This window comes from Chlamydotis macqueenii, chromosome 18 (genome assembly GCF_036417535.1).
Source record: "Chlamydotis macqueenii isolate bChlMac1 chromosome 18, bChlMac1.mat, whole genome shotgun sequence".
Classification (NCBI taxonomy): Eukaryota; Metazoa; Chordata; class Aves; order Otidiformes; family Otididae; genus Chlamydotis; species Chlamydotis macqueenii.
In genome coordinates, this window is record NC_141573.1 from 681,497 (window position 1) to 695,672 (window position 14,176).

The 14,176-nt window shown below is 69.8% G+C and overlaps 2 protein-coding genes across 3 annotated transcripts; one reads left to right on the top strand and one right to left on the bottom strand.

Moving 5' to 3' along the window:
- Window positions 1-3,291: 3,291 nt before the first annotated feature.
- Window positions 3,292-7,119, bottom strand: CANT1 (calcium activated nucleotidase 1). Of its 2 annotated transcripts, none has more exons than XM_086762719.1 (4): window positions 7,001-7,119; window positions 4,692-5,331; window positions 4,230-4,433; window positions 3,292-3,783 (listed from the first exon to the last, which is right to left on the bottom strand). In XM_086762719.1, exons 2-4 carry the CDS (start codon window positions 5,308-5,310, stop codon window positions 3,413-3,415), a joined length of 1,194 nt encoding a protein of 397 aa, XP_086618845.1. In that variant the 5' UTR covers window positions 5,311-5,331; window positions 7,001-7,119; the 3' UTR covers window positions 3,292-3,412. The 2 variants fall into 2 exon arrangements, with proteins under 2 accessions (XP_086618845.1, XP_086618846.1); XM_086762720.1 differs by lacking the exon at window positions 7,001-7,119 and adding an exon at window positions 5,682-5,701.
- Window positions 7,120-7,680: 561 nt separating this feature from the next.
- Window positions 7,681-13,207, top strand: C1QTNF1 (C1q and TNF related 1). The gene is made up of 4 exons (XM_086762730.1): window positions 7,681-8,026; window positions 10,971-11,124; window positions 11,230-11,375; window positions 11,796-13,207. Exons 1-4 carry the CDS (start codon window positions 7,783-7,785, stop codon window positions 12,344-12,346), a joined length of 1,095 nt encoding a protein of 364 aa, XP_086618856.1. The 5' UTR covers window positions 7,681-7,782; the 3' UTR covers window positions 12,347-13,207.
- The last annotated feature ends 969 nt before the right edge of the window (window positions 13,208-14,176 follow it).

Consider the following 14,176-nt stretch of genomic DNA (forward strand, 5'->3'; position numbering starts at 1 on the left):
CCGCCCCGCGCCGACGGCTGGGCTCACCCGGGGGTCCTGCGCCCGCTGACCTTGGCCTGCAGCCGCTGCCCTCGAGCGCATCTCCAAAACCCCCACCTTGTCCCTGTCCCGGCTGTGTCCCCGCGGAGGGTGCCAGGGCGCCGCCGCTCTCGCCGTGCCCGGCTGGCTGCACCCAGCGCCCATGCCGTCGCACGCCACCTCTCTCACAGTGCCTTCGTCCCAGCGAAGCGGGCAGGGACGCGGCCTCTGAGCACGCGGGGACAGCCAGCACTGCGGCCACAAAACCTGCTCCTGAGCCAGCCTCTGGCCACAGAGCTGCCCCGGCACGGCCGCTCGCGGCTGAGGGAGCTGTCGGAGCCGCCTGCCCTTTAGGACGAGGACAAACAGCAGAAACGCGGGCAGCCGAGCCCAGCCCGAGCCCCGCTTGAGCCCGCAGGGAGCCTGTGGGAGGTGACGGCATTCATCCTGCTGGGATGCTGGAGATGGGGCTGCGGATCCCCGGCCCCGCTGCAGGGCACGCGGCTTGCAGACGCGCTGGCAGCAGGTGCCGGGAGTCCTGCAGGCCTGGCTGCCCCAGGCACCGGCTGCTGCCGCATGCCTCGGTGCTGCTGGGCGAGGGCACTGCAGGTCTGGGGGCCCAGGGACGCGGCAGCCCCGTCCCGTCTGTGGCAGGGCAGGGGCTGACCGTCCTGCTGCTCACGCCGCCCCGGGCCCGCAGCCTCGCAGACCCCTGAGGCCCTGCCTGCACGAGGAGGGGCGAGGTGGGGCCTGGCAGCTCGCTAGGAAAAGGGCCAGGGCAGGCTGGCAGGGCAGCTGGCAGGAGGGTCTGGGGGCGCAGGGGGACACAGTACAGGGAGGGCCCCGGGACAAGGAGGAGCCACACGGCAGGGACAGCCACAGGGACAGCCCCAGGACCAAGACACGTGCTGCGGAGCTGCCAGCCCCGGGCCGGAGGGCAAGCAAGGCTGGCAGAGGCTGTGCCAAGTGAAGAGCAGGTGATGCAGAGCGGCCGATGTGGCCCACGGCCAGCTGGCCCCCGCCGCAGGCTGGGGACGCGCCCCGGGTGCTGCTCAGCCCCAGGGGCCACGTGCACGGGCTGAGGCCAGCTCTGCCCACGGCGCTGGGGACGGGTGCGTGCCCGGGCCAGAGCCGCCCCGCAGAGGTGAGCGCGTCTGCTCGCAGCCCAGCGCCGGCGTGAGTCATTGTCTGGGCTTAATGAAAAAAACACACGTCCCACCTCGTATGCGCTGCTCGCTCGGCTCGCGGCGGTGCCGGACGCTGTAAACAGGCGCAGGGGAGCAGGGCCAGCCCGCTGGGCTCTCGGGAGGGCCCCCATCCCCGCCAGCTCTCCTCACTGTGGAGCCCCCCACCCAAACCACAGCCCTTCTGCCGCAGGAGCAGGCCCCCTCTGTCCCCCCGAGCGGGGCAGCGCCGGGGCAGGCAGGGGAGGCACGGGGGGCCCAGGCCAAAGGAGCCCCTGAACCACAGCAGCCAGTCGCAGCTCTGCCGGCAGAGCTGCCCGAGGGGCCCGGTGGCAACGGGGACCCCCAGCCGCGGGGACGCACCCGGAGAGCCCATACGTGCGTTGGTGTCGGCTGAGGCTTGTGCCCGGAGCGCGAGGCAGCCGCTTAACAAGCTGCGCCCTGCCTGCTCCCACCCGCGCCGGGCACAGGGCCCCTCCGCCAGCAGCATCCCCGCACCCGCGGCTGCCGAGGGGTCGCCCCGGCATCGCACCGGACCCATCCCTGGACGGCAGCCCAGCTCCGTGGGGGCTGTGGAGGGTCCTGGCACCGCAGAAACCCCACCCCGCTGGCTGACCTGCGCCGGCAGCTCCCCTGCCAAACCGGGGGGCACCGCGGAGCCAAACGCTGGCCCCAGCCACCTGATGTGAAGCCGTGCTGCCCTGCGAACCGGGGCAGGGGCTTGGCCGAGCCGGGGGAGCGCAGGCCAGGCCAGGAGCTGCAGCCCTTGCGGTTGCAGAGGGGGCAGGAGGCCCCAGGGACGCGCAGGCTGCTGCTGCGATTTCACAACACCGCTGGCGAGCCCGTGGAGGGCTCCCGGGCCAGCCAAGCCTGCGGCTGCTGCGAACGCGTCCCAGCTGCTGCGGGCCCTGGGAAGCCAAGCCGGTGCGTCTGGCTCTCTCTCCCGCGCCGAGCTCGACATCCCTTGGAGCAGGCACGGCCGCGCTGCCTGCCAGCTCCCAGCAGCTTCAGTCCAGGCCCCGGCTCTTCCCGGAGCTGACAGCTCCGGATCCAGAGGTGCTTCCAGGGCCGAGCCGGGCACAGCCAGGGTTGCGAGAAGACGTGCAGCCAGCAACCCACACAGCTCCTGGGGTGCGGGCTGGGAACGGCGCGGGGCCAGGCGCAGGGATGTGGCCGTGTTACGCCCAGCCACGGCTGCTGGCCCCGTGTCTTTCGGGGCTGCGCTCGCGGGCAGAGCCACTGTGCCGGTACAGCAGTGCCAGGAGCGGCCCCGGCCTCAGCTGCCGGTGCTCAAGGCCACTAAAATCCTCCCTCTTCCGCGGGAACTGCTGCGGCCCTTGGAGATGGGGCAGAGGGACGCTGCCACAGTCTGCTCCCATGTGAGACTTCCCTGGAAGCGCCCAGGGCTGCCCGTCACCCGGCGGTCACCACGGTCACCTCACCCAGCTTACGGGAAACGGGAAGGAAACAGCGTCAGGGGAAAAGCCTGATGAAATCCCCCGCAGCCACACCACAGCTGGCCCTCGCCTGCCCTGGCTGTGACGCCCTGCCGTGGCCTCGTCCCCCCCCAACCGTCACCCTGACCCCCCTCACACACAATCACACCCTCAAGGATGCTCCTCCCCACAGGGATGCTTGTCCCATCTCCAGTGCTCTCCCAGTCAGGTGCTGGAACAGGGATCAGAGTTTCTCCTGGAGGGTGGCCCGGGACAGGCTGCCAGCATGGCTGGGCTCCAGGGCCCGGGGCAGACCCGCTCCCCCAGGTACCGGCATGGGCCTGGTGCCCCCGCTGGACACCCCCTCCTCCAGCCGGGGAGCACGGCGGCACGGCAGGACGTGAGGCACAGCAGCAGAGCTGGCGCTTAGGCTGCAAACCCAGAGCCCGGCTGCCACCAGAGCCACCCGCTCACCACAGAGGGTTTCTGTCGCAATTAGGGGCTGGGCGCTACGGGCTGCAGTGCAGGGCATTCCCGGGGAACCCGTGCACGGGATCTTCGCTCTCTGTCTCCTGCGCTGGGGCTCGCAGCACCCTGTGGTGGCAGCCCCTTGCCACCAGGTGCCACTGCCGAAACACTCGCACCACGCCTGCTGCAGCAGAGCCAACGCTTTACGGGAGACGCCAAGGCCAAGTACAGAGCTGGGAGCGCGCTGGCAGGGCTGCCCCGGCGCCCCTTGGCCGCCCTCGCCCCTCGGTCCAGTCCAAAAGTCAGTTAAATAAACTCAATGCCCTCATATTTCACGCTGCCGATCCTAGTCTCAGGCAGGAGGAAGCGCCCGTCCAGCGTGAAGGCCATGATGTAGCTGGCGATCTTGCCGTTGTCCTCTTCTGATTTCAGCGCCACGATGATCTGGTCGTCCGTGTCCGGGATGAACTTGAAGGAGGAGAAGCCGTGGGTGGGGACCACCTCGCCCACATGTCCCACCGTCACATCCCCGAAGTCCTGGGTGGAGCTCAGCAGCAGGTTGGTGCCCCGCCGCTCGTCCGCCTTCTCGTTGTATCGCTCGTGGCTGGCGCGGCGCGGCAGGAAGAACCAGCGCTGCAGGGTGTCGCTCCAGGAAGCCGACTCATGGATCAGGTAACCTGTGGCAGGGAGCGGCGTCTGATGGCGCGGCGCAAACAGGGCACCCGCCAGGCTGGGGCGGGACCCTTCCCCACTCCAAAAGACACCGCGGCCAGGGAGGTCACAGCCCCACTGCGAACGTTTCTGCCTCCTCCTGCCCCACTGCTCGTGCAGCAGCCCCCCCAGTCCCTCCCAGAGCCACGCAGGGGCACCCCAGCACAGCCTCCTTTGCCCAGGGGCCTGGCTGGCAGGCACAGGGCCGGCTGAGCCACCCTCCTGTGGCAAAGACGGGGGAGAAAACTGGCCAGGGCAGGCTCTGGCCTCTCCACCAGGACAGGGGGAGCTCTCTGGCCTCCAGCGTCCTTTAAGTCTCACACCAGTCCCAGTACTGTGGGGAGGGAGACCTCGGCCCCAGCGCCTGCAGCGGGTGCGGGACGGGACGGCAGGAGGGAGCCTCGCGCAGTACCTGGGGGCTGGATCCCCGCCGCAGCCCTCAGAGCGTTGTAGTTCGCCACCCAGTTCTCATGGCCCACGTCGCCCTTGTAGCCAACGACCTTCACCCACTCGGGATTCTCGTTCACCACCTCCCCCGTCGTCGTGGTCCACTCCTTGCCCAGTCCTCCCACGTAGAGGTGCTCGTCCTTCACGGCCAGCCACTCCGCCTTGAAGCCTGCAGGGAGAAAAGGGCACGAGCCGGGGCTCGGCCAGCACACCACCATCAGACTGGCTCCACTCCCCTCAATGCCACGCCAGACAGCCCGGCGCTGGGCACAGCCTTCCCCACGCAGCCAGCCGATCCCCGGGACGGAACTGCCCCCATCCTGGCCAGGCTTATGGGGTCACAGAAAAGGTGCACCCCACCCCAGAGAGCCGCAAAGGGCCAAGGGCGTCACCGCTCTGAGCCTGCAGGGCAGGACGGGGTGCTCACCTTTCCCCACCGTGCCGTCCCCGTCCGGAAGGATCACCCAGGGCACCACCTTGTTGCCCTCAATCTGGTAGACCACTCCAGTCCGGTCGTCCACGGCGTACAGCTTCCCGTTGAAGACGACCAGCTCGGAGAGCTCCATGCCCCTGCCCTTCTCAGCCAGGTGGGACTGCAGCACGCTCTCGTCTTTGTCCCACTCCACCGTCACGCTGTCCCCACTGTCCGACAGCACCAGGTACCCCTTCTTCAGGTAACTGAACCAGGTGTGCTCCTCAGAGGCCCGGGACTCCGTGTCCAGGTCCGCGATGACGCCGATGCGGTAGCGCACGCCCTCGGGGTTTTTCTGGGGTGGGGACAGCGGGTAGGTGTCATTGTAGCGGTCCCCTGCCTGCAGGCTGAGCTGCCAGTTGTGAGGATTGGGCGGGACGGGCCGTGCCGGGGAGGACCGGTGCAGGCAGAAGAGCAGCAGCACAAACCCCACGCAGGCTGACGACAGCACGATGGCCTTCCAGCGCAGTCGGAAGCGGGGGTCAGCACCCTGGGTCATGGACGCGAGGACAGGCAGACCGCTCACGCTGATCCGGAGAGGGCTCATAGACTCATGGCAGGGTGGGACGGGCATCAGACCGGGGGCAAGGAGAACCTGGTGCAAAGGGAGGAGGAAGCAGGTCAGGAACTGGAGCCTGGCGCTGCGCTGAGCTCAGAGGGCAGCAGGGCACAGCCACGAGGGAGGGGTGAGGGGCCCCATCATCTCCTGCAGCAGGAGAAGGTGCTGCTGCCTCGTGCAGCAAAGAGCCAGCAGGCCAAGGGGGCTGCTTTGCTGCTGGAGCCACTCCCAGCCCTTTCTCATCCCCGCTCTGCACTCCCAGACCAGGACAAGCCGCATGTGCCAGCAGGCACGCGGGACCTGCTCAGCACCTCTACCTGCCCCAGGGTCCGCAGGAGCCCACGCAGGGTGCCCAGGCACCCCGGCCTGGAGCGAGCCCCTGGCACCCGTGTCAGGGTGTCCTGCTGAGCAGCGTCCCCGCAGAGCCCCAGGAGGAAGGGGGTTCCTGTCCGGTGCCGAGGGCGACTCTTGCTGCCTCCAGAGCGGCCGGCTGGCCTGGCCCAGCTCCCGTATCCCCTAGGAACCGTCCCCGCTGGTGTGTCCCCAGGCCCCACGGGGACACTGGGAGACACGTGGCAGCTCCGCCCGAGCAGGATGCCAACGCCTGAGCAGGAAGCACAACGCCTGGGTCCAAGGGACAAACACCCTGACCTGCCCAGCCTTACAGTTGCAGCAGCCCCCCGACACCCCTGCCAGGCCTGCCCACGGTCACGGCGTCTCGTCCAGGCAGGACTCGCACCCCGGGCCGTGCCCACCCGCAGGGCCTCTCCCTGCCACCTCCCTCCGGGCAGCGCGGGGGACACGGAGGCTCCCCGGGCTCCTGCAGACGGGTGCTCCAGGCTGTGCGGGGAGCAAGCAGCACCCCGGGACTGCAAGCTGCCCCGGTGCCACCGGCTCTCAGCCCGTGCCACGCAGCACGGGGCAAGGACACCCCCCCCGGGCAGAGGGGTCCCCAGCCGCTGGCCCAGGGCTGTCCCCCAGGGCCGGCCACGGCTGCAGCGGGCCCCGGGCCCGGCGCTGGGCACGGCCCGCGCTCCCCGCAGGGCTCTCAATGTGCCTTTCAGCGGCCCCGGGCGCGAACAGAGGCTGCATTGAGCGTGGGGGGCCGAGCACGGGCAGGCGGGGGTGCTCCCGGCCGCGGCTGGGCCCACGACGGACGGCTGCTCGCCCCGGGGCCCCGCTGCAGCGGGGAACGGACCCCGCGGGGAGCGAGCGGCCCTCCGTCCCGCTGGGACCCCTCGGGGACCCCGCCCCGCGCACCGGCCCCCACCGCGGCTGTAGGGACCCCCGCACCTGCCCCGGGCACGGCCACGGGACCCCCGACCTCCGGGCACGGCCAAGGGGAGCCCCGAACACCGCCACGGGACCCCCTGGCCCCCCGGGCAGGAACTCGGGGACCCCCCCGGCTCCCCTGGTCGCGCCCGTGGGGACCCCGAGCCCCCTCCCCGAGCGAGCTGCCCGGAAGGCGCCGCACCTCCCGGCCTGAGGGGGGCCTTGAGGGTCCCCGGGACCCCCCGCGCCCCCGCCCGGGGCACAGCCCCGCTGCTCCCGCCCGAGCAGGGTGCTCGGGGCCCGCCGTGCTCCCGCCCCAGCCCGCCGGGGACGCCCGTGCTGCAGGCCCGGCCCGGCCGTAGGGTCCCAGGGCGCCGCCCGAGCCCCGAGCCCCGCGTCCCGCACCCCCCGGTGTCCCGGTGTCCCCGCTCACCGCGGCGCCGCCCGAGCGCAGCCGCCCGCCTGCCCCTGCCCCTGCGCCGCGCGCAGCCGCCGCCGCCGCCTACAGCTCCCGGCGGGCCCCGCGCGCCGCCACGGCAGCCGGCAGCGGCCAAACCGCCGCGTGGCGGAGGGAACTACAACTCCCAGCAGCCTCGGCGCCGGCCCGCCCCACAGCGCCCCGCCCGCCGCGCCGCGGGGGCCGCTGGGGCCTGCAGTCCGCCCCGCCGCCTGCTCTGCACCCCGAGCGGGCCGGGCCCGGCCGGTCCTGAGCGGAACCGACCCTCCGCGCACGGGCGGTTGGAGCAGAGCGACGGGGCGGCCGCAGTGCGGGGACCGAGGCGGCCCTGCGGGATGCCCGGTGGGCACGGTCCCGCTGCAGCCCCCGGTGCAGGCTGGCCCCAGCCCGCGGCTCCTCCCGCCACACCAGCGCTGGCCGGGACATGCCCCGTGTCCCGTCCCCCCCCCACCCCTTGAAGTGCGGCGAGCGGGGCCAGACCCTGCCCAGCGCTGTGGGACGCGTGTCCGTGTCCGGCTGCCAGCGGCCACCCGCAAAAATCCCACCGGGGACGGGGCAGGGCCCGGTGCTCCCGGGGCTGGGGAACGGCCGGCGGCTCTCCCGGCGCGGGGCAGCGCCGTGCCCCGGGGTGCAGGCGCAGCCGCCGGGGTCCCAGCCCCCGGCCCCATCTCTCGTGAAGCCCCCGGCACGCACCAGCCCCACTCCCCGACCTCGGGCCAGCGCCGGCCGTGGCTGCGGGCCCGGTGCGGGGAGCACACATGGTTAACGCCGGCCGCCCGCGCCGCTGGGCTCACATCTGGCAGTGGGAGGGCTGCGCGCCCCGTCTCGCTCCTCTCTGCCTCCTCTGCTTTCTCGAAAGCGCATTTCCGCCCGGGCCGAGGGAGGAGAGGCGGCGGTCGGAGCGGGAGGCAGCTGTGCCCCGCGCCCGGGGCTGGCAGGGCGGCACCGGGGATGCCCTAGGGAAGGAAAGGCAGCGCCGGGAGGAGCAGCCCTGCCCCAGAGGTAGGCGGGGGGCGGGTTTGGGGGGCCCTGCAGGCCTGCGGACCAGCACCTCGGGTACCCAACCTGCGGGTGCCGCCAGCGGCGGGCGCTGCGGGAGGGGCGCGGACTCAGCCGGGAGCCGGCCCCGCCTCGCCGGGCGCAGGGGTGCCCTGGGGCACATCCAGCGAGGGGGACGCGTCCTTCCCCCTGCTCCGGGTGAGCACCCTGCCCTGCCTGCGGTGGGGACCCCGGCGCTGAGCCTCACGGCCCTGCGGGGGCACAGCCCGACCCACAGCAGCTCCGGGGGGCAGAGGCAGGGACAGGGTCAGTGCTGGAGCCTGCAGCGCGGGCTCGGCCTGCCACAGATCCACTGCCGCTCCCCCAGCCCTGCACCCAAAAAGCCAGTGCCACGAGGACGTCAAAGCAGGGCTGGGCCGCCCCTTAGCATGTCTGTGGGGGACGCAGTGGCTGCTGGGGTCCCCAGCACAACATCTCAATGGTGCTGCCGGGTGCCACAGGAGCTGGAGGGCTGTGACCTCCCTGTGAGTCCTCAACCACAGCTCCCACCCTGCTGCCCACTGAGCCTGCACTGCTCCGGGGGTGCAAACAGCTCTGCAACTGTCCCAGCTGCTGCAGAAAAAGATGGGGCAAGCCGTCCCACCAGCACGTCCCTGGACACCAGGGGCATCCCAGCTCCGGCTGCTGCGGCTCAGGGAGGGCTGTATCTACCACTCTGAGTGGGGAAGGCAAGGTGGGCACACAGGTCCTGCTGCTTCCGCACTGCCCCGCTGCTCTGAGCCCCCTCATCCCCCACCTCGGCGTCTGCTCTCTCTCCTCCTGGTCTTTGTCACCGCCTGGAATGCATTTCAGGATGTTTTCAACTTGCAGTCCCAGGGCTTTAGCAGCCACTGAATTTAAATCTCCAAACCGCTCCTGGAGAGCATCCAACCCTGACAGGAAAAACAGCGTCCCTTCGGCAGGACTGTATACGCCTGTGCATACGCAGGCAGCTCCCGCTCCACGTGCTGGTGGGGTGCAGGGCGAGACCCACGCTCTGAGGCACGCTCGCCTCCATTGCCAGCCCTGCGACAGCCTGGGAGGCACGCTGCCTTTCTTGGCGGGGATTTCCTGGTGAAGGATTTCTTCTCCCTGCGGAGCACTTGCCTGCAAAGCTGCATTTTCCCCAGGGCTGAGCCTGCTGTGGGTCCCAGAGCTGAGGGAAAACCAAGGGCTTCCCAAGTCCCCCAGGGCCTGCTTGCCACGCTTGCCAGCACATGGCTGGCACAGCTGGAGGCCAGGCAGGGTGGAGGCTCCCCCAGGTCACAATCTGCTCCCAAGCCCCTGGCCGGGCAGCTCCATTCCTCAGGCCTGTATCCCTGTGCCCGTTTCTCCCCCGCCGCAGAGTGGAGCACGGTGGGCACAAGGCCAGGGCACGAGCGGAAAGGATGTGGCACCAGGCTACCCGCACGCAGTGCCCACAGCCCTGCCTCCCCCTACACCAGCGGGACGCGGGCTGAGATACGGCGAGGACACAGGCACCCGGGAAGCAGGCGAGGGGACGGGCCCTTCTCAGAGGGTGCAAGCAGGGAGAAAGCCCTTTGGAGCTCATCCCCATCCCTCCGCCCCTTCCCACCCCGGAGAACGTGACTCATAAGCCAGGCATCCATCCCAGCCTCAAACACCCTCCGCGCCCAGTGCCGGAGCACGCCCATCAGGTCCCCGGGACCCCGCCAGCCCCCGTGCTCAGGGGACAGCAGGAACAGCCTGCCAGTCACTGACTAGGGACTGCAGTGCTCAGAGAGCAGGCATTCACCAAAACAGCAGGATTCCACCCCAAACACCTTCCCCAGGGCCTGGCCCATCCCCAGGACACAGGGCTGTGCAGGGCCCTCCACCCCTTTGGGCAGGCACTCCAGGATCCTGGACATGGCCAGACAGCACGGGGAGGGGAGAACGGTAAAGGCCGTACCCCTTCACGGGGTGGGGGGGGGGGGGCACCTGACCGAGGCAGAGCCCAGCGAGCACCCTTCCCCGTGCTGGCACCACGGGGTGCGGGACCAGGCAGCCCGCGTCCGCAGCCCTGTGCCCATCCGGTCATGCTCCAACACTGCCTCGGACCCTCTGCTGTGGGACGCCGAGCGGCTGGGCAGTGCCGCAGGCGTGTTTGGCCACGGCTGTCCCAGCGCCTTCGGGGCCGCGGGGCGAGGTACTGTGTGCCCAGCCCCACGCCTCAGCCGGATACGGCTGTGATAAGGCAGGGAAGGGCAGCGGGGCTGCCTGGGCTGGGCCACAGTGCCACTGGCTACCACAAATATTAGCTTTGGCCCCACGCAGGATGTGGGCTCCCACAGGTTTCTCCTCATGGCAGCTGGCTGCGCACATCCACATCTCCGGAAAAGCGGGTCTTGTCTCCTTTGTGGGATTTTTCATCTTTGATGCTGGTTGTGAAGCTAACAGCCATGGGGAGCCGGGCTGAGCAGGAGCAGCGGTGCTTGGCCCAGGACTCAGACAGTCGGCCGGAGGCTGCTGCTCCCCTCCACCCTTAGCTCCCCCAGGTAACCCCTCCTTCCATGCACACCAGGGCTCTGGGGGCTGCACAGCCCCAGCTCCCTGGTGACCCCAGAGTCCCCCCCAGCCCCAGATATGGGTCTCCCCAGGCACCCACTGCAGCGTCCCCAAGGCACAGGGCCCAGCTGAAAGCAGCTGTTGAGGTACAGAGGGTCCCTGCGGCTGCAAGAGATGCATGTGCCCACGTCGCGGGCTCTGCCGGGGCAGGGCTGTGGCAGGAGCACCCTTTGGGGATGGAAGCACAGCTGTGCCCTGCCTGCAGCTGTGGGTGCACTGGGTCCCATCTGGGGGACAGCGCGGGGCGCAGTCAGGCTGGCACCGCACTGCGGGGCATCGCTGCAGCTCCTGGCTCTGCCAGCCCTCACCATCCCGCTCAGCCATCCCCGGCGTCTCGCAGGGCACCGCCGCAGCATGGAGGGGCTTTGGGCGCTCGGAGTCCTGCTGCTCTCCTGCCTGCTGCCCTGCCCCACGGCGAGCCAGACCAGCCCCAGCCCCGAGCGGCGTCTGCAGACAGACCCCGAGGAAGCACCGTCCCAGCACCACGCTGCCAGGTGAGGGGACCCCAGGGCCGGGGCGTCCCACGGCAGGGGCCGGGGCAGCCCTGGCTCCACAGAGGGCCCCAGCCCCGACCCGTAGCTCCCTGTTGCACTTTGCAGGACCACACAGGAGCAGAAGGCTGGCAGTGCCCAGGAGGGACTGCCCCCACAGCCCCACTGCGTCCGCTGCTGTGAGCCGCCCGACCCGCGCTTCTCCTACCCCCAGTACCAGCCCCTGCCACAGATCAACGTGACCATCCTGAAAGGTGAGGGCTGGCTGGGCCCTGCGCTGCGGCTCTGCCTGCAACCGCACTTCACCCTGCACCATCAGCCTGCGCTCGCCAGCGTCTCCCCCGGAGCAGCACAAAGCTGGGCTCCCAGCACCAGCTCTCTGAGGTGCCAGTCTGGCACATACTGGGAGCCAGAAGCTGGGGCTGGTGCCTGTGGTCCAGCGCAGGCAGGGCGGCAGCGCACAGGAGACAGCCCAGGGCAGGAGCTGCTCCTGCGCTGGTGGCCCTGAGCAGCTTTGGGGGCAGCATCAGAGCCCAGGGAGGGAGCGGGGCTGGGGGTCCCTGCTGCCTCCTTCCCCTTCTGCCAGGCAAAGGGCATCCCCGTGCTCCCAGGGCACTGCCTCTAGAGATGGTGCCCACCTCTGACAGCGCAACTGTCCCTCCCGCTCCACCCAGGTGAGAAGGGGGACCGCGGCGAGCGAGGCATGCAGGGCAAGTTCGGCAAGACAGGGGTGGCCGGCAGCAGGGGCCACACGGGGCCCAAGGGACAGAAGGGCAGCGTGGGCGCGCCGGGGGAGCGCTGCAAGAGCCACTACGCCGCCTTCTCGGTGGGCCGCAAGAAACCCCTGCACAGCAACGACTACTACCAGACCCTCATCTTCGACACGGAGTTTGTCAACCTCTACGACCACTTCAACATGTTCACCGGCAAGTTTTACTGCTACGTCCCCGGCATCTACTACTTCAGCCTCAACGTGCACACCTGGAACCAGAAGGAGACGTACCTGCACATCATGCACAACGGGGCAGAGGTGGTGATCCTCTACGCCCAGGTGAGCGACCGCAGCATCATGCAGAGCCAGAGCGTCATGCTGGAGCTGCGGGAGCAGGACGAGGTCTGGGTGCGGCTCTACAAGGGCGAGCGCGAGAACGCTGTCTTCAGCGATGAGTACGACACCTACATCACCTTCAGCGGCCACCTCGTGAAGTACAGCGGAGACCCCTGAGCGCCTGCTCCCCCTCCCCTGAAGTGGTGTCCCAGGAGCTCCCGCTGCCCTCTCACCCCAGGCACGCCACCCTCCCTTAGGCTGTCAGCCCCTCTACGTGCCGCTACCCCCTGCAGCTGCGCCGGTGTGTGAATGCCCCCACCCCCAGCTCCTCAAGGCCGATGGGATGCACCTGGAGCAGCTGGAGCCATTTCCAGCCTCTGCTGCCTTTGCGACCCGGGAAGCGGCCGCTCGCCCCAGGTGATCGTGATGCATGGCTCATCCCCCCACACCCACTTCAGAGCTGGGTTTGCTGGGGCACAGGCATCCATGGCACTGGCTGTGAGCTGGTTTGACTGGCGGTGCTCTGATGCGAGGCAGCGCAGACGTGTGCATCGTGTGCCTCCCTCGCCCCACTCACACTGTGACGTGCTCTGCAGGCTCCTTCTCCTGGAAGAGGGCAGAGGGTGCTTGGCATGCAGCAGAAAAGGCAATAAAACCACTAAGGCCCCGTTCCCTTCTGCAGAGCTGGGTCCCAGCAGCGTGGGTGCTGCAGCACGGCACTGGGTACCCACTCAGCTGATGCTTCCCCCAAGCGCTTCCATGGGGGAGCAGAACCAGTTCCCCTCTGTAAGGCCCATCAGTTTCCCCACCACAGCCTCTGCTTGCTGTGGGCGCTGCCGAGGAGGGGCTGGCTCCCCACTGGCAGCCCTGGGTGCGGGGCCTTTGCCCTCAGCTGCTCGCTCTGCGGTTAGGTTATCTGCTGGCCAGGCTTTGTATTTTTGTAGATGCCACAGCAGTGCAGGGTCTGGGGCAGCATGCTGCCCCCTGCTCTCTGTACAGCTTGTGACCACATTAAACACCCCACGACTTTGAGTCCTACTCACACTTCCCGTGCATCCTCTCACTTTGTGCTTGCAGGAGCTCCAAGCAGCTCAGGGCAGGTTCCAACTGGAGCACAGGGCTCCCCGAGAGCTGGGGGCTGGCACGGTGCTCCGGGCTGCTGGTGGGCAGGGCAGACCATCCCCAGAGAGCCAGGAAGACCCGGGCCAGGCTCTGCAAGGGTCAGCTGGTCCCTAAGGGCCAGGGAGCAGTGACAGCCCCATCGGGCTGCGAGTGGGGGTGGTGGCTGGGTTTACCAACCGTCCAGACCATCCAGCAAATCCCGAGCAATGAGGCAGGTCCGGGGTCAAGCCGGGAAGCCAGCAGTCAGGGCTCGGAGCAGCAGATCCACGACCAGGCAGAGCCCAGCTGCAGCCCCCAGCACAGCAGGGAAAGCTCAGGGCTGAGCTTAAATAGAGCCCCGACCCCAGGGGTGGGGGCCCAGGTGGGGCTGCTTAGGCTGTTTAGGGCTGGTAACGCCTCCGGGGCACCGGCACCGCTGTCCCCGCGGGGCCGGCCCCACGGACCCCGCAGCAGGGGTGGGGGCAGCCGCCCCGCTCACGGCCAGCGCAGGGCCCTGGCCCGGCCCCACGGTGGGGGCAAAGCCCCACGGCAGCACCCAGCCCCTCGGGGCACGGGGCGCGAGGGGAGGGCTGCCTGCTGCGGGGCGGCCGCCAGCCCCGGCACCGGCTCTGGCCCAGTCTGCACAGCAGGCGCACGTCGCATCCCAGCACACGCGTCCCACCCCGGAACACGCGTCCCATCCTGTCCGACCCCGGGACACACGTCCCATCGCGGGACACACAGCCTGTCCCGGGACACATGGCCCTGTCCCAGGACACATATCCCATCCTGGGAGACACGTGCTCATGCTGGGCCATACGGCCTCATCCCAGGGCACGGGTCCCATCCCAGGACACACGTCCCACCCCGGGACACGCGGGTCCAGGCGGTCCCGAGCGCGGCCGG